The 27500-nt window shown below is 44.4% G+C and overlaps 1 protein-coding gene across 4 annotated transcripts in view; it reads left to right on the forward strand.

The window, feature by feature from the left end:
* Positions 1 to 27500, forward strand: part of LOC110511052 (cell adhesion molecule 3) — a 113673-nt gene that overhangs the window by 42462 nt on the left and 43711 nt on the right. For all 4 annotated transcript variants that reach the window (XM_036986489.1, XM_036986488.1, XM_036986490.1 and 1 more), the window contains one exon: positions 14500 to 14649. In XM_036986489.1, the coding sequence (XP_036842384.1) occupies positions 14500 to 14649 (150 nt within the window). The remainder of the gene's footprint in view (positions 1 to 14499; positions 14650 to 27500) is intronic.

Consider the following 27500-nt stretch of genomic DNA (forward strand, 5'->3'; position numbering starts at 1 on the left):
CGGAACTCTTAGAACACACAGATGTTCTTCAAGAAGTAAAAAAAAAATGATCTGTTTCACCGTCGGTGCGAGGAAGTGATATCGGCTACGCTGTGGATTTAAAACTGTCTACCGCTGACAATTTCTGTTCTAATTAGACTATTTATAAATACCATATTTACAGAGGTGAGCAGCTTTCTTTGAGGCATGTCTGGTTCTATATTTGTGATACATTCCAAATGGCATCCTAATCCCTTTATAGTGCACTGTTTTTTTCACTATAAAGGGAAGAGGATGCCATTTGGGACTCAACCACATATACGTTTCTGGTCTTGTTCATTCTTCTCTGTAATTAAGGGGTATTTTGTGTCCAGCAAACATGAGACATTTATAGGGAGTGCACTTTTGGTTTGATAGTGCCTCTTCCCCCTCAGGAGGTTGAAAACATTTGTCATGGGCCCTCAAATCCTCAAAAAGTTCTACAGCTGTACCGTTGAGAGCATATTGACTGGCTGCATCACTGCCTGATATGGCAATAGCACCGCATTGTATCGCATGGCTCTACAGAGGGTGGTGCGGACAGCCCAGTACATCACTGGGGCCGAGCTCTCTGCCACCCAGGACATCTATATCAGGCGGTGTGGTAGGAAAGCCCAGAAAATCGTTAAAGAGTCCAACCACCCAAGTCATAGACTATTCTCTCTGCTTCCGTGTGGCAGGTGGTACCAGAGCATCAAGTCTGGCACCAACAGGCTCTTATTAAACAGCTTCTATCCCCGAGCAATAAGACAGATAAATAGCTAACTAAATAGCTACACAGACAATCTGAGTTGACCTTGTATCCTCATTGACCTTTTATCATTTAAATGTTTGTCTCTATGCACACACACACACACACACACACACACACACACACACACACACACACACACATACACACACACACACTATTTCCATCATCTTCTCACTCACACATAACATGCACATACATTTATACTGACTCTACACACCCACTCACATGCGAGCTGCTGCTACTCTGTTTATCTTAAATCCTGTTGCCTAGTCACCTTACACACAAATCTACCTCCATCACTCCAGTATCCCTGCACATCGTCAATATGGTACTGACCCTGTATATAGTATGCTTACTTACTTATTGTGTTCTTCATATTTCTTTTTGAGTTTGCAAGAAAGGCATTTCACTGTACTTGTGCGTGTGACATTGAAACACAGTATCATTAACTCTGGGGGTCCTCCCATTTTCTGGTGCATGTAAAGCTTATTTCCTGCATTTCTACCCAATCTAATATAACCCATGGCCCTTCTAGCCGTCTCTATTTAGCAGTAGGGTTAAAAGTACCCAATCTAATATAACCCATGGCCCTTCTAGCCGTCTCTATTTAGCAGTAGGGTTAAAAGTACCCAATCTAATATAACCCATGGCCCTTCTAGCAGTCTCTATTTAGCAGTGGGGTTAAAAGTACCCACTCTAATATAACCCATGGCCCTTCTAGCCGTCTCTATTTAGCAGTGGGGTTAAAAGTACCCAATTGTCGTACTTGAGTAAAAGTCAAGATACCTTAATAGAAAATGACTCACGTAAAAGTGAAAGTGAATACTAATTAAGTAAAAGTCTAAAAGTATTTGGTTTTAAATATACTTAAGTATCGAAAGAAACTGCAATTGCTAAAATACACGTAAATATCAAAAGTAAAAGTATAAATAATTTCAAATTCCTTCTTACATAAAGCAAACCCGATGGCATCTTTTTCTTGTTTTTAAAATGTATGATAGCCGGGGGCTCCAACACATCATTTACAAACAGAGCATGTGTTTAGTGAGTACCAGATCAGGGGCAGTAGGAATCACTACCAGTCAAAAGTCACTACCAGTCAAAAGTCACTACCAGTCAAAAGTCACTACCAGTCAAAAGTTTGGACACACCTACTCATTCCAGGGTTTTCTTTATTTTGACTATTTTCTACATTGTCGAATAATAGTTAATACATTAAAACTATGAAATAACACATTATGTAGTAACCCAAAAAAGTGTTAAACAAATCAAAATATATTTTAGATTTGAGATTCTTCGAAGTAGCCACCCTTTCCATTGATGACAGCTTTGCACACGCTTGGCATTCTCTCAACCAGCTTCATGAGGTAGTCACCTGGAATGGATTTCAGTTAATTAACAGGTGTGCTTTGTTAAAAGCTAATTTGTAGAGTTTCTTTCCTTCCTAATGCGTTTGAAACAATCAGTTGTGTTGTGACAAGTTAGGGGTGATATACAGAAGACGGCCCTATTTGGTAAAATACCAAGTCCAGATTATATCAAGAACAGCTGAAATAAACAAAGAGAAATTACAGTCCATTATTACTTTAAGACATGAAGATCAGTCAATCTGGAAAATTTCAAAAATCTTGTGCAGTCGCAAAAAACATCAAGCGCTATGATGAAACTGGTTCTCATGAGTTCCGCCACAGGAAAGGAAGACCCAGTTACCTCTGCTGCAGAGGATAAGTTCATCAGAGTTAACTGAGAGTAACCCAGAGTTACGTGGTGGAATATTCTAATCACGTGAGATTAGAGTCATCTTTATTCAATGTCGATTAATTATTGCAGTAATGAAACCAGTCAACCCAACTGTTGGGCCGAGTAGCCTAACTGATAATGAAAAACAGATCTTATATAGGACCTAAAAAAATGCTTAGTCAGCCTGGTTCCACTCCTCCCATAAGCCACCTTGGTCTATCTCCTGGTTATCTACACGGGATGTGGTTTTACCCCCAACCTGGCTTGGTTTCCCAGATGCCAGGAAGATGAGACAATGAGGCGTTGTTCTCAACTCTTCCAGGCTTTCTCTATCTCGACATCTTGTCTATGGAATGCCTGCTTTGGGCTTTATCACCAAGTTATTGTCAGCTCAAGCTATCTCTAGCAAAAACCCATTCACTTGACCATACGCCCAGACTAACTGCAGGAAGATAGAGTGGGAACCCTCTCTTTACAGACACACAGAATTAAACAGAACATAAATGTCCTACTATTTGTTAAGTATATAATCGTTAACTTGTAATATCAAACAAATCAGGAAAATAAAGTTATTTCTCTATCACAGTTACCTCTGCTGCAGAGGATACGTTCATTAGAGTTACCAGCCTCAGAAATCGGCAATTAACTGCACCTCAGATTGCACCTCACAGAGTAACAGACATGTCTCAACATCAATCAACTGTTCAGAGGTGAATTTGGTAATCAGGTCTTCAAGGTCGAATTGCTGCAACAACAAAACAAACACTACTAAAGGACATCAATAGGAAGAAGAGACTTGCTTGGGCCAAGCAATACGAATAATGGATATTAGACTGGTGGAAATATGTCCTTAAGTCTGATGAGTCCAAATGTGCGATTTTTGGTTCCAACTGCCGTGTCTATGTGAAACGCAGAGTAAGTTAATGGATGATCTCCACATGTGTGGTTCCCACCGTGAAGCATGGAGGAGGAGGTGTGATGGTCTGGGGGTGCTTTGCTGGTGACTCTGTCTGTGATTTATTTAGAATTCAAGGCACACTTAACCAGCATGGTTACCATAGTATTCTGCAGCAATACGTCATCCCATCTGGTTTGTGCTTAGTGGGACTATCATTTGTTTTTCAACAGGACAAGGACCAAAAACACACCTCCAGGCTGTGTAATGGCTACTTGACCAAGAAGTGGAATGGAGTGCTGCATCAGATGACCTCCACAATCACCCGACGTCAACCCAATTGAGATGGTTTGGGATGATTTGGACCACAGAGTGAAGGAAAAGCAGCCAACAAGTGCTCAGCATATGTGGGGACTCCTTCAAGACTGTTGGAAAAGCATTCTTCATGAAGCTGGTTGAGAGAATTCCAAGAGTGTACAACGCTGTCATCAAGGCAAAGGGAGGCTACTATGAAGAATCTAAAATCTATTTTGAGTTGTTTAACACTTTTTTGGTTACTACATGATTCCATATGTGTTACTTCATATTTTTGATGTCTTCACTATTATTCTACAATGTAGAAAATAGTAAAAAATAAAGATAAACCCTTGAATGAGTAGGTGTGTCAAAACATTTGACTGATACTGTATGTCTGAATGTTGGAGCCCCTAGTTATCTGTACATGAAAAATAAAATGGTGCCATCTGGTTTGCTTATATAGAAGGAATTTGAAAATAATTATACTTTTTACTTTTGATACTTCAGTATATTTTAAGCCAAATCTTTTGACTTTTCCTCTAGTAAAATTTTACTGGGTGACATACATTTTCAAGGTTGCCTTTACGTTTACTCAAGTATGACAATTGGGTACTTTTTCCACCACTGCTGAAGTAGTACTTTCAACTACTTTTACTTAAGTACTCCACTGATATGTAGAACAACAAAAAGTAAGCAAAAATGCCCACAATTATCAAGCAAGGTATGAGATCATTATTAAATATGTTTAAGTGATTGATAAGACTGAACTAGATCAATGATAATTCAATAATCAATATGGTGTCTCACCTTTAACCAATAGCCTAACAATGAGCAACTCTTACAGATAAAGTACAAAGACTTAACTTTTGTCTTTGTCTTTATTCAGAAATCCTCTATTTTAAATTTCAGCCAGACCGCCCAGCCAGCCTGAGCCGCATGCACGCCCGACCCCTACTAGTTTAGTCAATAACTCAACTGAACTCTCTCCCTGACCCCCACCAGTCTCAGTTAGTCAATAACTGAACTCTCTCCCTGACACCCACCAGTCTCAGTTAGTCAATAACTGAACTCTCTCCCTGACCCCCACCAGTCTCAATTAGTCAATAACTGAACTCTCTCCCTGACACCCAACCAGTCTCAGTTAGTCAATAACGGAACTCTCTCCCTGACCCCCACCAGTCTCAGTTAGTCAATAACTGAACTCTCTCCCCGACTCCCACCAGTCTAGTCAATAACTCAACTCTCTCCCCGACCCCCACCAGTCTGGTCAATAACTGACCCTCACCAGTCTAGTCAATAACTAAACTCTCTGCCCGACCCCCACCAGTCTAGTCAATAACTGAACTCTCTCCCCGACCCCCACCAGTCTAGTCAGTAACTGAACTCTCTCCCCAACCCCCACCAGTCTAGTCAATAACTGAACTCTCTCCCCGACCCCCACCAGTCTAGTCAATAACTGAACTCTCTCCCCGACCCCCACCAGTCTAGTCAGTAACTGAACTCTCTCCCCGATCCCCACCAGTCTAGTCAATAACTCAACTGAACTCTCTCCCCGACCCCCACTAGTCTAGTCAATAACTGAACTCTCTCTCCCGACCCCCACCAGTCTAGTCAGTAACTGAACTCTCTCCCCGATCCCCACCAGTCTAGTCAATAACTCAACTGAACTCTTTCCCCGACCCCCACCAGTCTAGTCAATAACTGAACTCTCTCCCCAACCCCCACCAGTCTAGTCAATAATTGAACTCTCTCCCCAACCCCCACCAGTCTAGTCAATAACTCAACTCTCTCCCCGACCCTCACCAGTCTAGTCAACAACTCAACTATCTCCCTGACCCCCACCAGTCTAGTCAATAACTCAACTCTCTCCCCGACCCCCACCAGTCTAGTCAATAACTCATCTCTCTCCCTGACCCCCACCAGTCTAGTCAATAACTCAACTCTCTCCCCGACCCTCACCAGTCTAGTCAACAACTCAACTCTCTCCCCGACCCCCACCAGTCTAGTCAATAACTTAACTCTCTCCCCGACCCCCACCAGTCTAGTCAATAACTCATCTCTCTCCCTGACCCCCACCAGTCTAGTCAGTAACTCAACTCTCTCCCCGACCCCCACCAGTCTAGTCAATAACTCATCTCTCTCCCTGACCCCCACCAGTCTAGTCAATAACTCAACTCTCTCCCCGACCCTCACCAGTCTAGTCAACAACTCAACTCTCTCCCCGACCCCCACCAGTCTAGTCAATAACTCATCTCTCTCCCTGACCCCCACCAGTCTAGTCAGTAACTCAACTCTCTCCCCGACCCCCACCAGTCTAGTCAATAACTCAACTCTCTCCCCGACCCCCACCAGTCTAGTCAATAACTCATCTCTCTCCCTGACCCCCACCAGTCTAGTCAGTAACTCAACTCTCTCCCCGACCCCCACCAGTCTAGTCAATAACTCCACTCTCTCCCCGACCCCCACCAGTCTAGTCAATAACTCATCTCTCTCCCTGACCCCCACCAGTCTAGTCAATAACTCAACTCTCTCCCCGACCCTCACCAGTCTAGTCAACAACTCAACTCTCTCCCCGACCCCCACCAGTCTAGTCAATAACTTAACTCTCTCCCCGACCCCCACCAGTCTAGTCAATAACTCATCTCTCTCCCTGACCCCCACCAGTCTAGTCAGTAACTCAACTCTCTCCCCGACCCCCACCAGTCTAGTCAATAACTCAACTCTCTCCCCGACCCTCACCAGTCTAGTCAATAACTTAACTCTCTCCCCGACCCCCACCAGTCTAGTCAATAACTCATCTCTCTCCCTGACCCCCACCAGTCTAGTCAGTAACTCAACTCTCTCCCCGACCCCCACCAGTCTAGTCAGTAACTGAACTCTCTCCCCAACCCCCACCAGTCTAGTCAATAACTGAACTCTCTCCCCGACCCCCACCAGTCTAGTCAATAACTGAACTCTCTCCCCGACCCCCACCAGTCTAGTCAGTAACTGAACTCTCTCCCCGATCCCCACCAGTCTAGTCAATAACTCAACTGAACTCTCTCCCCGACCCCCACCAGTCTAGTCAATAACTGAACTCTCTCTCCCGACCCCCACCAGTCTAGTCAGTAACTGAACTCTCTCCCCGATCCCCACCAGTCTAGTCAATAACTCAACTGAACTCTTTCCCCGACCCCCACCAGTCTAGTCAATAACTGAACTCTCTCCCCAACCCCCACCAGTCTAGTCAATAATTGAACTCTCTCCCCAACCCCCACCAGTCTAGTCAATAACTCAACTCTCTCCCCGACCCTCACCAGTCTAGTCAACAACTCAACTATCTCCCTGACCCCCACCAGTCTAGTCAATAACTCAACTCTCTCCCCGACCCCCACCAGTCTAGTCAATAACTCATCTCTCTCCCTGACCCCCACCAGTCTAGTCAATAACTCAACTCTCTCCCCGACCCTCACCAGTCTAGTCAACAACTCAACTCTCTCCCCGACCCCCACCAGTCTAGTCAATAACTTAACTCTCTCCCCGACCTCCACCAGTCTAGTCAATAACTCATCTCTCTCCCTGACCCCCACCAGTCTAGTCAGTAACTCAACTCTCTCCCCGACCCCCACCAGTCTAGTCAACAACTCAACTATCTCCCCGACCCCCACCAGTCTAGTCAATAACTCAACTCTCTCCCCGACCCCCACCAGTCTAGTCAATAACTCATCTCTCTCCCTGACCCCCACCAGTCTAGTCAATAACTCAACTCTCTCCCCGACCCTCACCAGTCTAGTCAACAACTCAACTCTCTCCCCGACCCCCACCAGTCTAGTCAACAACTCAACTCTCTCCCCGACCCCCACCAGTCTAGTCAATAACTCAACTCTCTCCCCGACCCTCACCAGTCTAGTCAACAACTCAACTCTCTCCCCGACCCCCACCAGTCTAGTCAACAACTCAACTCTCTCCCCGACCCCCACCAGTCTAGTCAACAACTCAACTCTCTCCCCGACCCCCACCAGTCTAGTCAACAACTCAACTCTCTCCCCGACCCCCACCAGTCTAGTCAATAACTCATCTCTCTCCCTGACCCCCACCAGTCTAGTCAATAACTCAACTCTCTCCCCGACTCCCACCAGTCTAGTCAATAACTCATCTCTCTCCCCGACCCTCACCAGTCTAGTCAATAACTCAACTCTCTCCCCGACCCCCACCAGTCTAGTCAATAACTCATCTCTCTCCCTGACCCTCACCAGTCTAGTCAATAACTCAACTCTCTCCCCAACTCCCCAACAATCTTCCTTCCCATCTTTTTTTTATGTCTAAAGGGAAAAGCTTGGAAAACAAAAGCTTAATAAAAACACACATACACCTAAACATTAACACAGAGAAACAGTACATTCTCTCTATACAGTGGCAAGAAAAAGTATGTGAACCCTTTGGAATTATTTGGATTTCTGCATAAATTGGTCATACAATTAGATCTGACCATCATCTAAGTCACAACAACAGACAAACACAGTCTGCTTAAATTAATAACACACAAATTATTGTATTTTTCTTGTCTATATCGAATACATAATTTAAACATTCACAGTGTAGGTTGGAAAATATATGTGAACCCCCTAGGCTAATGACTTCTCCAAAAGCTAATTGGAGTCAGGAGTCAGCTAACCTGGAGTCCAATCAACGAGACGAGACTGGAGATGTTGGTTAGAGCTGCCCTGCCCTGTATAAAACACTCACAAAATTTGAGTTTGCTATTCACAAGAAGCATTGCCTGATGTGAACCCTGCCTCGAACAAAAGAGATCTCAGAAGACCCAAGATTAAGAATTGTTGACTTGCATAAAGCTGGAAAGGGTTACAAAAGTATCTCTAAAAGCCTTGATGTTCATCAGTCCACGGTAAGACAAATTGTCTATAAATGTAGAAAGTTCAGCACTGTTGCTACTCTCCCTAGGAGTGGCCGTCCTGCAAAAATGACTACTGCAAGAGCACAGCGCAGAATGCTCAATGAGGCTAAGAAGAATCCTAGAGTGTCAGCTAAAGACTTACAGAAATCTCTGGAACATGCTAACATCTCTGTTGACGAGTCTATGATACGTAAAACACTAAACAAGAATGGTGTTCATGGGAGGACACCACAGAAGAAGCCACTGCTGTCCGAAAAAAACATTGCTGCACGTCTGAAGTTCGCAAAAGAGCATCTGGATGTTCCACAGCGCTACTGGCAAAATATTCTGTGGACAGATGAAACTAAAGTTGAGTTGTTTGGAAGGAACACACAACACTATGTGTGGAGAAAAAAGACACAGCACACCAACATCAAAACCTCATCCCAACTGTAAAGTATGGTGGAGGGAGCATCATGGTTTGGAGCTGCTTTTCTGCCTCAGGGCCCGGAGAGCTTGCTATCATAGACAGAAATTAATTCCCAAGTTTATCAACACATTTTGCAGGAGAGTGTAAGTCTATCTGTCTGCTAATTGAAGCTCAACAGAAGTTGGGTGATGCAACAGGACAACGACCCAAAACCAGAAGTAAATCAACAACAGTATGGCTTCAACAGAAGACAATACACCTTCTGGAGTAGCTCAGTCCTGACCTCAACCCGATGGAGATGCTGTGGCATGACCTCAAGAAAGCGGTTCACACCGGACATCCCAAGAATATTGCTGAACTGAAACAGTTTTGTAAAGAGGAATGGTCCAAAATTCCTCCTGAATGCAGGTGTGATCCGATACTACAGAAAACATTTGGTTGAGGTTATTGCTGCCAAAAGAGGGTCAACCAGTTATTAAACCCAAGGGTTCACATACTTTTTCCACCCTGCACTGTAAATGTTTACACGGTGTGTTCAATAAAGACATAACAACGTATTATTGTTTGTGTGTTATTAGTTTAAGCAGACTTTGTTTGTCTATTGTTGTGACCTAGATGATCAAATTTTATCCAGAAGTCCAGGTAATTCCAAAGGGTTCACATACTTTTTCTTGCCACTGTAGTTCATATCATAGGCCTAATAGTACAGTAGAGCTATTTTTACTTGCACACAATATAGCTGGGTCGCCCTGTCCTGCTCCTAGAGGCCCATGGCCCTGCAGCGCCCCAACCCGAAACACCCCACTTTGCTTCAGGATCTTAGTGAAACATTCATTATTGGTTTCAGGTATGTTAGGTCAAGGCCAGAGTGACAACCAACAGTGCGGCAGACCCCCGGGGACCGGACTGAGCAGCCCAGCAGCTAGGGATTGCCTAAATAGATATCTCCTCTGATGTGGAAATGTTTTAAATACAGACTCCTTTTGTCGTACAGCATTCCATATAAGACATCCAGACCTTATGAAAGTTGCCCAGTGTACCCTTTTAATCTGGTAATAAATCAAATCCAGTGATGCATAACCTGACATTTCTGCCATCCATTGTAGGAGGATAATGAACCTTCATATTAATGGTAATTCATTTCTTAGCCTCTATAAATACTAAGTTGCACACTTTCTTCTGATAACAGTCTCCGGTATCAACATTTTCAAGCAAACAAAAACTGGTAGAAGGCAGAATCTGTAGACATGCTGAGATAAAAGAAGATACTCTTTGCCAGGATTCAGCCAGCCTTCACAAGACCATAACAAATGCAAATATGTCCCCTTTTGTGTTTTACACCTCCAGCAGAATAATACAATTTCCGAGTGCATGATATTCAGTTTCACTGGCATATAGTATGTTCTATGGATGGTCTTAAACGGCAGTAATTTATGTGAGATTATATGAACAGGATTGGGCATTCTAACATACAGTTGAAGTCGGAAGTTTACATACACCTTAGCCAAAAACATTTAAATTAGTTTTTTCACAATTCCTGACATTTAATCCTAGTAAAAATTCCCTGTCTTAGGTCAGTTAGGATCCCCACTTTATTTTAAGAATATTAAATGTCAGAATAATAGTAGAATGAATGATTTATTTCAGCTTTTATTTCTTTCATCACATTCCCAGTGGGTCAGTTTACATACACTCAATTTGTATTTGGTAGCGTTGCCTTTAAATGGTTTAACTTGGGTCAAACGTTTAAGGTAGCCTTCCACAACTTTTTCAGAATAAGTTGGGTGAATTTTGGCCCATTCCTCCTGACAGAGCTGGTGTAACTGAGTCAAGTTTGTAGGCCTCCTTGCTCGCAAATACTTTTTCAGTTCTTCCCACACATTTCCTATAGGATTGAGGTCAGGGCTTTGTGATAGCCAGTCCAGTACCATGACTTTGTTGTCCTTAACCTCTCTTGAGTAGAGGGCAGTATTTTCACGTCCGGATGAAAAGCGTGCCCTAAGTAAACTGCCTGTAACTCAGGCCCAAAAGCTAGGATATGCATATAATTGGTAGATTTGGATAGAAAACACTCTAAAGTTTCTAAAACTGTTTGTGAGTATAACAGAACTGATATGGCAGGCGAAACCCCGAGGACAAACCATCCCCACAAAAAAATGTTCAGCCTACCACTGTTTTCAATGGCTGTCACTTTTATTATAAGGCGAAATCCTCCCAGATTGCAGTTCCTAGGGCTTCCACTAGATGTCAACAGTATTTAGAAAGAGTTTCAAGTTGGTTTTTGGAAAAATCAGCCAGAAATTGTAGTTTTTGTAGGTGGCTTCCAATTTGGCTGTGGTGTTTCCAAGCCTGTGGAAGAGAGAGCGTTCTTTGGTATTTTTCTTCGGTAAAGAGAATAATGATTCCCCGTCATACATTTTATGGTTTATTTACATATTAGGGCACCTAAGGTTTGATTATAAACGTTGTTTGACTTGTTTGGAAAAGTTTATTAGTAACGTTTGGGATTCATTTTGGGATTGTTGACTGAAGCGCGCCAGCTAAACTGAGTTTTTATGGATATAAAAAAGGACATTATCGAACAAAAGGACCATTTGTGATATATCTGGGACCTTTTGGAGTGCCAACAGAAGAAGATCATTAAAGGTAAGGCATTTATTATATCGCTATTTCTGACTTTTGTGGCGCACCTGCCTGGTTGAAATATGTTTTTCATGCTTTTGTATGCGGCGCTGTCCTCAGATAATCGCATGGTGTGCTTTCGCCGTAAAGCCTTTTTGTAATCTGACACAGCGGCTGGATTAAAAAGAAGTTCATCTTTATTTTGATGTGTCACACTTGTGATTTTATGAAAGTTAAATAATTTGAATTCTGTAATTTGAATTTCGCGCTCTGCAATTTCAACGGATGTTGGCCAGGTGGGACGCTACCGTCTTCCTGACTGATGTCTTGAGATGTTGCTACAATATATCCACATAATTTTCCTCCCTCATGATGACATCTATTTTTTGAAGTGCACCAGTCCCTCCTGCCCGCAAAGCACCCCCACAACATGATGCTGCCACCCCCGTGCTTCAAGGTTGGGATGGTGTTCTTCGGCTTGCAAGCCTCCCCCTTTTCCTCCGAACATAACGATGGTCATTATGGCCAAACAGTTCTATTTTTGTTTCATCAGACCAGAGGACAGTTCTCCAAAAAGTACGATCTTTGTCCCCATGTGCAGTTGCAAACCGTAGTCTGGCTTTTTTATGGAGGTTTTGGAGCAGTGGCTTCTTCCTTGCTGAGTGGCCTTTCAAGTTATGTTGATATAGACTCGTTTTACTGTGAATATAGATACTTTTATACCTGTGTCCTCCAGCATCAAGGTCCTTTGCTGTTATTCTGGGATTGATTTGCACTTTTCGCACCAAAGTACATTCATCTCTAGGAGACAGAACGCGTCTCCTTCCTGAGGGTATGACGCTGCGTGGACCCATGGTGTTTATACTTTTGTACTATTGTTTGTACAGATGAACGTGGTACCTTTGGAAATTGCTCCCAAGGATGAACCAGACTTGTGGAGGTCTACAGTTTTTTTTTTTTAGGTCTTTTTAGGTCTCTGATTTCTTTTGATTTTCCAATGATGTCAAGCAAAGAGGTACTGAGTTTGAAGGTAGGCCTTGAAATACATACACAGATACACCTCCAATTGACTCAAATTATGTCAATTAGCCTATCAGAAGCTTCTAAAGCCATGACATAATTTTCTGGAATTTTCCAAGCTGTTTAAAGGCACAGTCAACTTAGTGTATGTAAACTTCTGACTCACTGGAATTGTGATACAGTGAATTATAAGTGAAATAATCTATCTGTAAACAATTGTTGGAAAAATCACTTGTGTCATGCATAAAGTAGATGTCCTAAATTACTTGCAAAATCTAAAGTTTGTTAACAAGAAATTTGTGGAGTGGTTGAAAAACAAGTTTTAATGACTCCAACCTAAGTCTATGTAAACTTACAACTGTATCTGTATCTTCATCAATAGCATCTCCCAGGTCTTCCTAACATTTTTGTTTGACATATTTTATGTCATTGGGAAAAGCCTCTATCAACCCTTGATACGGTTTGGAAATCAAATTTAGAGATTTGTCAGACTGCCTTAAAACAGTTCCAATCTTTGAAATGAAGGAAAACTGATTAATTAATAACGTTACATTGCTATACTGACTAATAAAAAAACTCACATTGCGCTGAAAAACATATTTAATGGTTTGGCCTCTGGTTTCATTGTTTGATTCAGGTGTAGTGTGATTGAGGCAAAAATAATTGCTAACGTTAGCCAACTTTTGGCTAGCTCTAGCTCATGGTACAATGGTATGTCATCAAATTTACTTCTGTTGAAACGGGACAAAACAAAGGCTACAAAACATTTCCATACACACAACAGCTGTTAGATACTGCGACCTGACAGATAGCTAGCTAGAGACTAGCTGGAGTTGAACTGGCTGTGGTAGCTACTAGCTAGCTAGCTGCTGGTAGTTCATTCACTTCAGTGGAGATGGGATGAAACGTTAGCTAACATAACATGTCAGTTACACTACTAGCTTAGCACTAGGAATAAAATAAAATAAAATCTGTCAAACAGCTGTTACCTTGCCAGCTAGATCAGTCAACTTAAGAGTAGCCAGTTTCTGCTCTGCTAAGCTTTTACAACTCAGAGAAAAAGTGCGACACAGACAGCAGCCGCCTCTGTTCATCTCTCCCGTGCTGGTCCTATTAGCCAGCCTTTCAGAAACTTTGCCTTCACACTGTCTGTCCCTGTGAGGTCATAAATCCACCCACCTGAAACCAGAAAACAGCCTACCCGACCGCATCTGAGGCGTCCGCATGGTCCTAAAGCACACCGCTGCCAAGCTTTGTATCTCAGTACAATTATAAAACTGGGGAGGGGTGTGTGTGTGTGTGTGTGTGTGTGTGTGTGTGTGTGTGCAATTTCACAAAGTGTGTGTGTGGGGGGTTCATGCCACCCGTCCCCGTCCCAAGTGAATGTTACTCCCATACTTCTCATCACGCCTCTCCTTCAGTGACTATGTCCCAAATGGCACCCTATTCTCTACATAATGCCCCTTATGGGCCCTGGTCAATGCAGGGCACTATATAGGGACAAGGGGTTCCATTTGGGAGGCAGCCAGTGAATGTACCTCGCATGATGTGTGTCTGGCTTGTCCGGCTGGTTATAGACTCATCAGTCTTACATGGAACGCCCCATGGCTACTGCTGTGCCATTTATCATCCTACCTGTTTTCCCTCTCTATGGTTGTGTCTCCAAAATGTGTCTCCAAAATGTCACCTTATTCCCTATTTAGTGCACTACCTTAAACCAGAGCCAACAATAAACCCTACCTGTCCAGAGCCATTTGGGATACAACCTACCTGTCCAGGACTCTGACAGTAACTGAAATGACCACCTCTATCTGACCTCTTTGTTTCCCTCTCTTCTCTGTGTTGCCTAGACGATGACCCCTTGCAGCCGGTGACCCAGGACGAGACGGCGTCCGTGGGCGGCATGGTAACCCTGACCTGCCGGGTGGCAGCGAGTGACAACTCCTCCCTGCAGTGGTCCAACACAGCCCAGCAGACCTTGTACTTTGGAGAGAAGAGAGGTGAGAGGGAGGGAGGGAGGGAGGGAGGGAGGGAGGGAGGGAGGGAGGGAGGGAGGGAGGGAGGGAGGGAGGGAGGGAGAGGTGTGTGTGTGTGTTTGAGAGAAAGAGGGAGGGAGAGGAGTGTGATAGATCATGAGAGACAGGAAAGGGGAAAAGAGAGAGAGAGAGACAGAGAGACAGTTTAAGAGTAGGGCTGTGACGGTCATGGAATTTTGGATGATGGTAATTGGTCAGAGAAATGACTGCGGTCTCCGTAAATAACCATTAGAATAGATAATAATGCAAACTAACTGGTGTGGCTGTCTACTACCCTCTGAGAGGATCTGGTCTCAACCAGTCACAGTGCTGAACCAGATCCTGACCCATCACACTGACTCTGAGACAACAGTATATCCCCGTCACACTGACTCTCAGACAACAGACTAGCCCCATCACACTGACTCTCAGACAACAGACTAGCCCCATCACACTGACTCTCAGACAACAGACTAGCCCCATCACACTGACTCTCAGACAACAGACTAGCACCATCACACTGACTCTCAGACAACAGACTAGCACCATCACACTGACTCTGAGACAACAGACTAGCACCATCACACTGACTCTCAGACAACAGTCTAGCCCCATCACACTGACTCTGAGACAACAGACTAGCACCATCACACTGACTCTCAGACAACAGACTAGCACCATCACACACACACACACACACACAAATAAATAAATTAAATTAAATACAATGGGACAATGGACTTTACCGTGAAATGCTTGCTTACAAGCCTTTCCCAACGTAAAGTAAATAAATAAATAGTAATAGAAGGGGAATAAAATACACAAGAATACACAAGAAGCTATATACAGGAAGTTCCAGATCACTGAGGAGCTATATACAGGAAGTAGCAGATCACTGTGGAGATATAGACACAAAGTACCAGTACCAGATCAATGTGGAGCTGTATACAGGAAGTACCAGATCAATGTGGAACTATATAAAGGAAGTACCAGATCACCGTGGAGCTATATACACAAAGTACCAGTACCAAATCAATGTGGAGCTATATAAAGGAAGTACCTGTATCAGATCAATGTGGAGCTATATACAGGGAGTACCAGCATCAGATCAATGTGGAGCTATATACAGGAAATACCAGATGACTGTGGAGCTATATAAAGGAAGTACCAATACCAGATCACTGTGGAGCTATATACAGGAAGTTTCAGATGACTGTGGAGCTATATACAGGAAGTACCAGTACCAGATCAATGTGGAGCTATATACAGGAAGTACCAGATCAATGTGGAACTATATAAAGGAAGTACCAGATCACCGTGGAGCTATATACACAAAGTACCAGTACCAAATCAATGTGGAGCTATATAAAGGAAGTACCCGTATCAGATCAATGTGGAGCTATATACAGGAAGTACCAGTAGAAGATCACTGTGGAGCTTTATCCAGGAAGTACCAGAACCTAAAAGTATTTGGTTTTAAATATACCTAAGTATCAAAAGTAAATGTATTGCAAAAATATACCTAAGTATCAAAAGTAAATGTATTGCAAAAATATACCTAATTATCAAAAGACCACTGTATATAACCCACCTGAACAAGGACCCGAATTGATATCCAAAATGCTAAACCTACTTATCACGGAGGCAAAAGGGCCGACAGGAATGAGAGGAGACCTCAACCTTATCCTGAATTTTATGTTAGATTGTCAACGCAGCATAAATCACAAGACAGAGAAGGCTGCAGTGATACTAAGAAGGGCAGACGTAGAGGTGTGTCTGATAGATATTTGGAGAACTTTACACCCCAAAGAAAATGACTTAACATACTACTCTAGAGCACATAAGAAATACTCAAGATTAGACTATTTCTTCATGTTTAAAACAGATGTAGCAACAGTCATCAACTGTGTAACGCTCGTCCTCTTCTTCTGGCGAGGAGTAAGAGAGATCAGACCAATGTGCAGCGTGGTAAGTGTCCATAACGATACTTTATTTACATGAACACTAAACTACAAAATAACAACGTGAAAAACCGAAACAAACGAAACAGTCCCGCATGGAAACAAACACTGACACGGAAAATAATCACCCACAACTCAAAAGTGAAACCAGGCTACCTAAGTAAGGTTCTCAATCAGGGAAAACGATTGACAGCTGCCTCTGATTGAGAACCATACCAGGCCAAACGCAGAAATCCCAAAACATAGAAAAAGAAACATAGACAACACACCCAACTCACGCCCTGACCATACTAAAACAAAGACATAACAAAAGAACTAAGGTCAGGACGTGACAGTGCCCCCCCCCCCCCCCAAAGGTGCGGACTCTGGCCGCAAAACCTGAACCTATAGGGGAGGGTCTGGGTGGGTGTCTGTCCGCGGTGGCGGCTCTGGCGCGGGACGTGGACCCCACTCCACTATAGTCTTTCTCCGCCTCTTTAACCGCCTCCGTGGCCTCTTTAGAGCGGCAACCCTCGCCGCCGACCTCGGACTGGGGACCCTAGCAATGGGTCCCAAATGGACGGCCGGCTCTGGCAGCTCAGGACAAACGGGAGACTCTGGCAGCTCAGGACAGACGGGAGACTCTGACAGCTCAGGACAGACGGGCGACTCTGGCAGGTCAGGACAGACGGGCGACTCTGGCAGGTCAGGACAGACGGGCGACTCTGGCAGGTCAGGACAGACGGGCGACTCTGGCAGGTCAGGACAGACGGGCGACTCTGGCAGCTCAGGACAGACGGGCGACTCTGGCAGCTCAGGACAGACGGGCGACTCTGGCAGCTCAGGACAGACGGGCGACTCTGGCAGCTCAGGACAGACGGGCGACTCTGGCAGCTCAGGACAGACGGGAGACTCTGGCAGCTCAGGACAGACGGGAGACTCTGACAGCTCAGGACAGACGGGAGACTCTGACAGCGCTGAGCAGGAGGAAGACTCTGGCAGCACTGGACAGACAGGAGCACCAGTATGGAGGAGACGGAGAGACAGCCTGGTGCGGGGGGCTGCCACCGGAGGGCTGGTGCGTGGAGGTGGCACCGGATAGACCGGACCATGAAGACGCACTGGAGGTCTCGAGCACCGAACCTTCCCAACACTACCTGGCTGAATGCTCTCCATAGCCAGGCCAGTGCGGCAAGGTGGAATAGCCCGCATTGGGCTGTGCTGGCGAACCGGGGACACCATGCATAGGGCTTGTGCCATGTACCCCGGCCAGAGGAGATGCACTGGAGACCAGATGCGCTGAGCCGGCTTCATGGCACCTGGCTCGATGCCCACTCTATCCCGGCCGATACAAAGCGCTGCAATGTACCGCACCGGGTTATGCGGGGCGGCAGGGTAGCCTAGTGGTTAGAGCGTTGGACTAGTAACCGGAAGTTTGTGAGTTCAAACCCCCGAGCTGACAAGGTACAAATCTGTCGTTCTGCCCCTGAACAGGCAGTTAACCCACTGTTCCCAGGCCGTCATTGAAAATAAGAATTTGTTCTTAACTGACTTGCCTGGTTAAATAAAGGTAAAATAAAAAAAAAAAATAAAAAAAAAAAATATGCCTGCGCACCGGGGACACCGTGTGTCTCACGGCATAACACAGTGCCTGCCCGGTCCCTCTCTCTCCACGGTAAGCACGGGGAGTTGGCTCAGGTCTCCTACCTGACTTAGCCACACTCCCCGTGTGCGCCGCCTCAATACATTTTTGAGGCTGCCCCTCGGGCTTCCAACCGCGCCGCCATGCTGCCTCCTCATACCACCGCCTCTCAGCTTTCGCTGCCTCCAGCTCTGCCTTGGGGCGGCGATACTCTCCAGCCTGTGCCAAGGGTCCCTTGCCATCCAGAATCTCCTCCCATGTCCAGGAGTCCTGAGATCGCTGCTGCTGCCCGTTACCACGCTGCTTGGTCCTTTGGTCGTGGGTGAAACCAGGCTACCTAAGTATGGTTCTCAATCAGGGACAACGATTGACAGCTGCCTCTGATTGAGAACCATACTTAGGTAGCCTGGTTTCACTTTTGAGTTGTGGGTGATTGTTTCCTGTGCCTGTGTTTGCACCATATGGGGCTGTTTTGATTTTCGTTTGTTCTTTCACTTTGTTTACATATTAAAATGGACACTTATCACGCTGCAAATTGGTCAGATATCTCTTACTCCTCGTCAGAACAAGAGGACGAGCGTTACAAACTGCCACATTAGAGCAATGGAAATATTGGATCATGCTGAATATGAAAATAAATATGGGACTAGAGAAAAGCTCCACAGTTTGGAGATTAAATAATGAACATCTACATAACATTACATTTAAGAATAGAAAAAAGGCAACACTAAAAGAAGATGTGGAAATGAATGATTTTGGAGAGATCGCCCCTATAATGGTATGGGAATGGGCCAAGGCAGTGCTTCAAGGTGAGATAATATCATATGCTTCTAAAAAAATAAAAGAGAAAGAAACATTAGGACTACAAAATACCTTGATCAGGCTTCAAAGTAAACATGTAAGTAATGGAAACCTACTGATATAAAAATGCCTAGATCAAATTAAGTCGGACAATATAGGAAAAACATTCATATTTACTAAATATTACAATAATGGCCCAAAGGCCCAGAAATTACTTGCAGACTGAGAAAACAAAGTAAAAAGGCCAACATACCAGGAATTAAAGATAACTGTCCTGACCTTAGAGAGGCTTTTTATTTCTCTATTTGGTTAGGTCAGGGTGTGATTTGGGTGGGCATTCTAGTTTTCTATTTCTTCGTTGGCCGAGTGTGGTTCCCAATCAGAGGTAGCTATCTATCGTTGTCTCTGATTGGGAATCATACTTAGTCAGCCTAGTTTGTGGGATCTTGTTTTTGTATAGTTGCTGTGGAGCCTGCAGAACTTTATGTTTGTTTGTATTTTGTTGTTTTTTGGTGTCATTTGAAAATAAAGTAAAATGTACGTCTACCACGCTGCACCTTGGTCTCCTTCTAACAACGGACGTAACAGAAGATCCCACCACCAAAAGACCAAGCAGCGTGGCCAGGAGGAGCAGGGATCCTGGGCCCGGGAGAAAAGTGAGTGGAGGACATCCTGGACATGGGAGGATATATTAGATGGTTAAGGATCCTGGATGTGGGAGGAGATCCAGGCTGGTATGGATTGCCTTCCATGGGAGCAGATGGAGGCAGCGAGGGAGGAACAACAACGACACCGGGGTTCGCGACCTCAACACAAGCATGAGAGGCAGCCTCAAAATGTTTTTTTGGGGCTGGGGTGGTTGGCGGGGTGGTTGGCGGGGTGGTTGGCGGGGTGGTTGGGGTGGTTGGCGGAGCCAGGTTGCAGACCAGAGCCAACCTGCCGCACTTGCTTTAAGGAGCGTGTGACCCTTCAGGCACCATGCTTTGCGGGTACACGGACTGTGTCACCGGTACGCATCCACAGCCCGGTGCGCTCTGTGCCAGCTCCCCGCATTTGCCGTGCTAGAGTGGGCATTCAGCCAGGACGGATTGTGCCGGCTCAGCGCTCCTGGTCTCCGGTGCGTCTCTTTGGCCCAGGATATCCTGTGCCAGCTCCACGCACCAGGTCTCCAGTGCGTCTCTCCAGCCCGGTGCGTCCTGTGCCAGCTCTACGCACCCGGCCTCCAGTGATGATCAAGGGCCTGAAGCCTCCAGTGATGATCAATGGTACGAAGCCTGCAGTGATGATCCACGGCACGAAGCCTCCAGTGATGATCCAAGGCCCGAAGCCTCCAGTGGTGATCCATGGCCTGAAGCCTCCAGTGATGATCCATGGCACGAAGCCTCCAGTGATGATCCATGGCATGAAGCCTCCAGTTATGATCCAAGGCCCGAAGCCTGCAGTGATGATCCTTGGCACGAAGCCTCCAGTGATGATCCATGGCACGAAGCCTGCAGTGATGATCCATGGCATGACGTCTCCAGTGATGATCCATGGCACGAAGCCTGCAGTGATGATCCATGGCATGAAGTCTCCAGTGATGATCCATGGCACGAACCCTCCAGTGATGATCCATGGCCCAAAGCCTCCAGTGATGGTCCATGGCACGAAGCCTCCGGCGACGGTCGGCGGTCTGGTTCCTTCGGCGACGGTCGGCGGTCCGGAGTCCCTCATAGAGTCAGGTTTTGCGGCCGGAGTCCGTCCGCACCTTGGATAGCCTTTTTATTTCTCTATTTGGTTAGGCCAGGGTGTGATTTGGGTGGGCATTCTAGTTTTCTATTTCTTTGTTGGCCGGATCTCTGATTGGGAATCATACTTAGGCACCCTAGTTTGTGGGATCTTGTTTTTGTATAGTTGCTGTGGAGCCTGCAGAACTTTATGTTCATTTGTATTTAGTTGTTTTTTGGTGTCATTTGAAAATGAAGTCAAATGTACGCCTACCACGCTGCACCTTGGGCTCCTTCTAACAACGGACGTAACAATAACTCAGAAATCCTTACTAAAAGAACCGAAATAGCTAATGAATTTGCCAAATATTACCAAATATTCCAGAGGTACAGGAATCTAACATAGAGTAAATAAAAAATACATAGAATTTTTTTTATACCTGAAGTGACAGATGAACAAAATGCAAAGTTAATTAAACCAATAACTGAAGAAAAACTGATGGTTACCATTCAGAAAATGACAAATGTTCAGTAGCGATAGATACACCAATGAATTCTATAAGGAATTCAAACAAGACCTTTCTTCTGTAAAGCCATCAACAGAGATTACACACCAACCTAGAGCTCCTCTATTGTTAATTTTATTCATAAAGAAGTTAAAGATCCAGCAGAATGTGCATTGTATCGACCAATATCGTTGCTGAATGGCGGCCAAAAATAGCTTACATCAATTATTGGAAATAGACTAAGTAATATAATCCCTGATATCATAAACTCTGACCAAACAGACTCTTGAGCGATAATGTCAGGCAAACGTTTAATGTAATGGAACACAACTCTCAATAAAAAACTAAAACTGCCGATGCAGAGAAGTGAAAGGGTTTTATGGCCTTTCATCTTCGAAATTTAACAATTTTTTACTTTTGTGAAACTATCTTGAACTGGCTGTAAATTATGTATAAAACACCAAATGTCAGAGTAAGGGGAAATGGAACACTATCACGCTCTTTTGACCTCTGAAGGGGGACAAGACAGGGGGATCTTATGTCACCTTCAATCTCAATTTTACATATGGAACCGTCAGCTGAAAATATAAGAAATAATCAGAAAATTCAAGGTCTACAGATCAATCAGGAAGAACACAAATTAGCAATGTACGCAGACGATGTGATTATCTACTTAATAAACATACCTCAGTTAGTTCCCACTATTATGGATGAAGTAAAACAATCCAGGGTCATGTCTGGGTACAGACTAAATACAGGGAAATCAGAAGCTATGACGGTAGGTCAATCAATACCCCAAGACATCAAAACTAAGTTTGAATTTAAACGGGATCAAAATAATCCCCCAAGATCTAACAAAACTACATCTCTGTAACGATCGTCGTAGGTGGAAGAAGGAGAGGACCAAGGTGCAGTGTGGTAAGTGTTCATGTTGTAAATTTAATCAAAACTGAACACTAAACAAAATAACAACGAGGAAAAACGAGAACGAAACAGTTCTGTCAGGTGATACACACAAAACAGAAAACAACTACCCACAACTCAAGGGGCGAAACCAGGCTGCCTAACTATGGTTCTCAATCAGAGACAACGATTGACAGCTGCCTCTGATTGGGAAACATACCAGGCCAAACACATAGAAATACAAAACCTAGACTACAAAACATAGAATGCCCACCCCAACTCACGCCCTGACCAAACTAAAACAGAGACATAAAAAAGGAACTAACTTTATAACTTTGGAACAAAAAAATAGCTTTTACTGGACCAACAAAGATTGAAATTAGTACCTTTAACAATAACAGGAATAATTAAAACTATTCAAATGAATGTCCTCCCAAGATTTGTATTCCTTTTCTGGAATCTACCAATAACGTCTTCCTCCCCAAATAAAGCCAGTGTCAAATTTTACAACAATCAACAACATAATCAAGCAGGGGGACTAGCATTACCAAACCTTATTGATTATTACATAGCCGCCCAATTAAAATAATTTACTGTAAGGATGAATCCAGAATGAACAGCTAAATGACAGATGGAAATCTGGAAAAAACAAAAAGTAAAACTATTTTCATGAAGACAATCAATACACACATTAGGAAAATAGAAAATACCTGTATAAATTACACCAACGGTCTGGACAAAGATCACCAAAACACAACGTTTCCTAACAAACCTGATCTAATTGTAATGGACGACGACTTTAAGCCAAGTATGATTGGTGATGATGGTCTGAAAAAGGACTGAGCAGGTATCATCAGAGATTCACAGACAAGGGGATAGATACATTTAAGAATCTATCAAAAAAGTACAAACTCCAAAACTCTCAGTTTTACAATTATTTACAAGTAAGAGGTACTAAAGCAGGGGGACCTAAGAAAACACTTAGTGAGATACATCACTCTGATAGAGCTCTAGAGTTCCTCTGTGGAGATGGGAGAAACTTCCAGAAGGACAACCATCTCTGCACCACTCCACCAATCAGGCCTTTATGTTAGAGTGTCCAGACAGAAGCCACTCCTCAGTAAAAGGCACATGACAGCCTGCTTGGTGTTTGCCAAAAAGCACCTAAAGACTCAGACCATGAGAAACAAGATTCTCTGGTCTGATAAAACCAAGATTGAACTCTTTGGTCTGAATGCCAAGTGTCACATCTGGAGGAAACCTGGCACCATCCCTACGGGGAAGCATAGGGGTCGCAGCTTCATGCTGTGTGGATGTTTTTCAAGCGGCAGGGACTAGGAGACTAGTCAGGATCGAGGCAAAGATGAACAGAGCAAATGTCCTTGAGTGGCCCAGCCAGAGCCCAGACTTGAACCCAATTTAACATCTCTGGAGAGACCTGAAAATAGCTGTGCAGAAACGCTCCCCATCCAACCTGACAGAACTTGAGAGGATCTGCAGAGAAGAATGGAAGAAACTCCCTAAATACAGATGTGCCAAACGAAAAGAGCTTGTAGAGTCATACCCAAAAATAGTCGATGCTGTAATCTCCGCCAAAGGTTCGCCAAAGTACTGAGTAAAGGGTCTTATTTGTAACTTATTTTGTACATAATGTTTCTGCAACCGTATCTTAAGGCAAAAAAAGAGCTTCTGGATATCAGGACAGTGTAACGATCCTCTTCCTGTGAATGACTGGACCAAGGCGCAGCAGCGTGAGACGTGTTCATGATATTTTATTAAAAATCAGAACACTAAAACAAAAATTAACAAAGAGGAAAACGAACAGTTATGTAAGGAAACTAATAATACAGAAATTAACTACCCACAAAACCCATGTGGGCAAGAGCTACCTAAGTAAAAGAGCCTCTGGATATCAGGACAGCGATCACTCACCTCGGATTAGACAAGCAAGACGCACAAGACATTCTCCAAATACCCAGCAGGGCCGACATCCCCGTTATTTGCAAGAGGAAGCAACGCAGGTACAGAGGACAAAGAGCCGGATGCCCCGTAAGGACCCAGAGAAGGCGAGTAGGAAAGCTGCCGTTACCGTCAATACTACTCGCCAACGTGCAATCACTAGAAAAGGTACGATCACGAATATACTACCAACGGGACATCAAAAACTGTAATATCCTATGTTTCACAGAATCGTGGCTGAATGACAATATGGATATTCAGCTATCGGGATACACGCTGCACCGGCAAGATAGAACAGGGGGGGGGGGGGGGGGGGGGGGGGGGGGTCTGTACATATTTATAAATAACAGCTGGTGCACGAAAGTAGAGTATATTGTGATAAATTGCAGGCCTCACTACTTGCCTAGAGAGTTTTTAGCTATATTTTTCGTGGCTGTTTATTTACCACCACAGACAGATGCTGTCACTAAGACCTCACTCAGTCAGCTGTATAAGGAAATAAGCAAACAGGAAACCACTCACCCAGAGGCGGCGCTCCTAGTGGCCGGAGACTTTAATGAAGGGAAACTTATATCAGTTCTACTAAATTTCCATCAACATGTTAAATGTGCAACCAGAGGGAAAAAAATTCTCGATCACCTGTACTCCACACACAGAGATGTGTACAAAGCTCTCCCTCACCCTCCATTTGGTAAATCCGACCACAACTCTATCCTCCTGATTCCTGCGTACAAGCATAAATTAAAGCAGGAAGCACTAGTGACTCGGTCTATAAAAAAGTGGTCAGATGAAGCAGATGCTAAACTACAGGACTGTTTTGCTATCTCAGACTGGAATATGTTCCGGGATTATTCCGATGGCATTGAGGTGTACACCACTGGCTTTATCAATAAGTGCATTGAGGATGTCGTCCCCACAGTGACTGCACGTACATACCCCAACCAGAAGCCATGGATTACAAGCAACATTCGCACTGAGCTAAAGGGTAGAGCTGCCGCTTTCAAGGTGTGGGACTCTAATCCGGAAGCTTCCAAGAAATCCTGCTATGCCCTCAGACGAACCATCAAAGAGGCAAAGCATCAATACAGGGCTAAGGTTGAATCATACTACACCGGCTCCAACGCTCGTCTTATGTGGCAGCGCTTGCAAACTATTACAGACTACAAAGTGAAGCACAGCTGCGAGCAGCCCAGTGACACGAGACTACCAGATGAGCTAAATCACTTCTATGCTCGCTTCGAGGCAAGCAACACTGAGGCATGCATGAGAGCATCAGCTGTTCCGGACGACTGTGTGATCACGCTCTCCGTAGCCGTAATAGATCAACATACACAAGGCTGCGGGGCCAGACGGATTACCAGGACGTGTGCTCCGGGGATGTGCTGACCAACTGGCAGGTGTCTTCACTGACATTTTCAACAGGTCCCTGATTGAGTCTGTAATACCAACATGTTTCAAGCAGACCACCATAGTCCCTGTGCCCAAGAACACACTAAGCTAAGGGTCCTCACTAAGCCAAGGATCCTGGGACTAAACACCTCTCTCTGCAACTGGATCCTGGACTTCCTGATGGGCCGCCCCCAGGTGGTGAGGGTTGGTAGCAACACATCTGCCACGCTGATCCTCAACACTGGAGCTCCCCAGGGGTGCCAGAATTTCAACCTATCCCTCAACGTAACCAAGACTGATTGTGGACTACAGGAAAAGGAGGACCGAGCACGACCCCATTCTCATCAACGGGGCTGTAGTGGAGCAGGTTGAGAGCTTCAAGTTCCTTGGTGTCCACATCAACAACAAACTAGAATGGCCCAAACACACATAGGCAGTCGTGAAGAGGGCACGACAAAGCCTATTCCCCCTCAGGAAACTAAAAAGATTTGGCATGGGTCCTGAGATCCTTAAAATGTTCCACAGCTGCAACATCAAGATCACTGCCTGGTACGGCAATTGCTCGGCCTCTGACCACAAGGCACTACAGAGGGTAGTGCGTACGGCCCAGTACATCACTGGGGCTAAGCTTCCTGCCATCCAGGACCTCTACACCAGGAATGTCAGAGGAAGGCCCTAAATATTGTCAAAGACCCCAGCCACCCCAGTCATAGACTGTTCTCTCTACTACCACACTACTCTCTGTTTATCATATATGCATAGTCACTTTAACTATGCATTCATGTACATACTACCTCAATCAGCCTGACTAACCGGTGTCTGTATGTAGCCTTGGTCCTTTTATACCCTCGCGATTGTATATAGCCTGTCTTTTTACTGTTGTTTTATTACTTGATCTACCTATTGTTCACATAATACCTTTTTTTGCACTATTGGTTAGAGCCGGTAAATAAGTATTCCACTGTAAGGTCATCTACACTTGTTGTATTCGGCGCACGTGACAAATACACATTGATTTGATTTGATTTTAATGCCTATGTAAATGCATTATTTCCATATTTTCATTAGTAATACATTTGCACAAATATTGTGTGTAGATTGATGAGCTAAAAAAAACAACAATTGAATCCATTTTAGAACAAGGCTGTAACGTAACAAAATGTGGAGAAGTCAAGAGGTCTGAACACTTTCCGAATGAACTGCACCTAGAAACACGACCAGAACAACCAGCTCTCTACTCTGGAGGGACTCTTGGAAAAGTCAGTCAAGACTTTTTACAACTCCTATAATACAATGAAAATACAACCGTGACATCACCCATAGTTGCTGGTGTAAGTGTGGGGAGAGCAGCGCTAACCATACTCACATATTGTATTCCTGCCCAGTCCTCAGTCATTTCTAGATCGAAGTATTGAATGATACGTTACGCTGTTCGCTCTCTCTAAATCCAGAGAACCCCCTCATGCACTAGTCCTTGTCTCTGATCTCTCTCTAAATCCAGAGAACCCCTCATGCACTGGTCCTTGTCTCTGATCTCTCTCTAAATCCAGAGAACCCCTCATGCACTGGTCCTTGACTCTGATATCTCTCTAAATCCAGAGAACCCCCTCATGCACTGGTCCTTGACTCTGATCTCTCTCTAAATCCAGAGAACCCCTCATGCACTGGTCCTTGACTCTAATAAGTACCTCTTCAGAATCCACAAATTGGACAGAAACAATGAATGAAATCTTTAGTATGGAGATGATCTCATAGAATAACAAACCAAATTACTCTATTTGACATACAAAAAAGAAGAAGAGATAAATGGACATGTTTTAAACAGACGGGTGGAAATGTGTGTGTGTGTGTGTGTGTGTGTGTGTGTGCCGTTTGATGCGTGCACGTGTGTGTGTGTGTGTGTGTGTGCCATTTGATGTGTGTGTGTGTGTGTGTGTGTGTGTGTGTATGGTGAAATATGGTGAAAACATAATGTCAATAGGGGATGCCC

This window comes from Oncorhynchus mykiss, chromosome 8, assembly GCF_013265735.2.
Source record: "Oncorhynchus mykiss isolate Arlee chromosome 8, USDA_OmykA_1.1, whole genome shotgun sequence".
NCBI classification, from domain to species: Eukaryota; Metazoa; Chordata; class Actinopteri; order Salmoniformes; family Salmonidae; genus Oncorhynchus; species Oncorhynchus mykiss.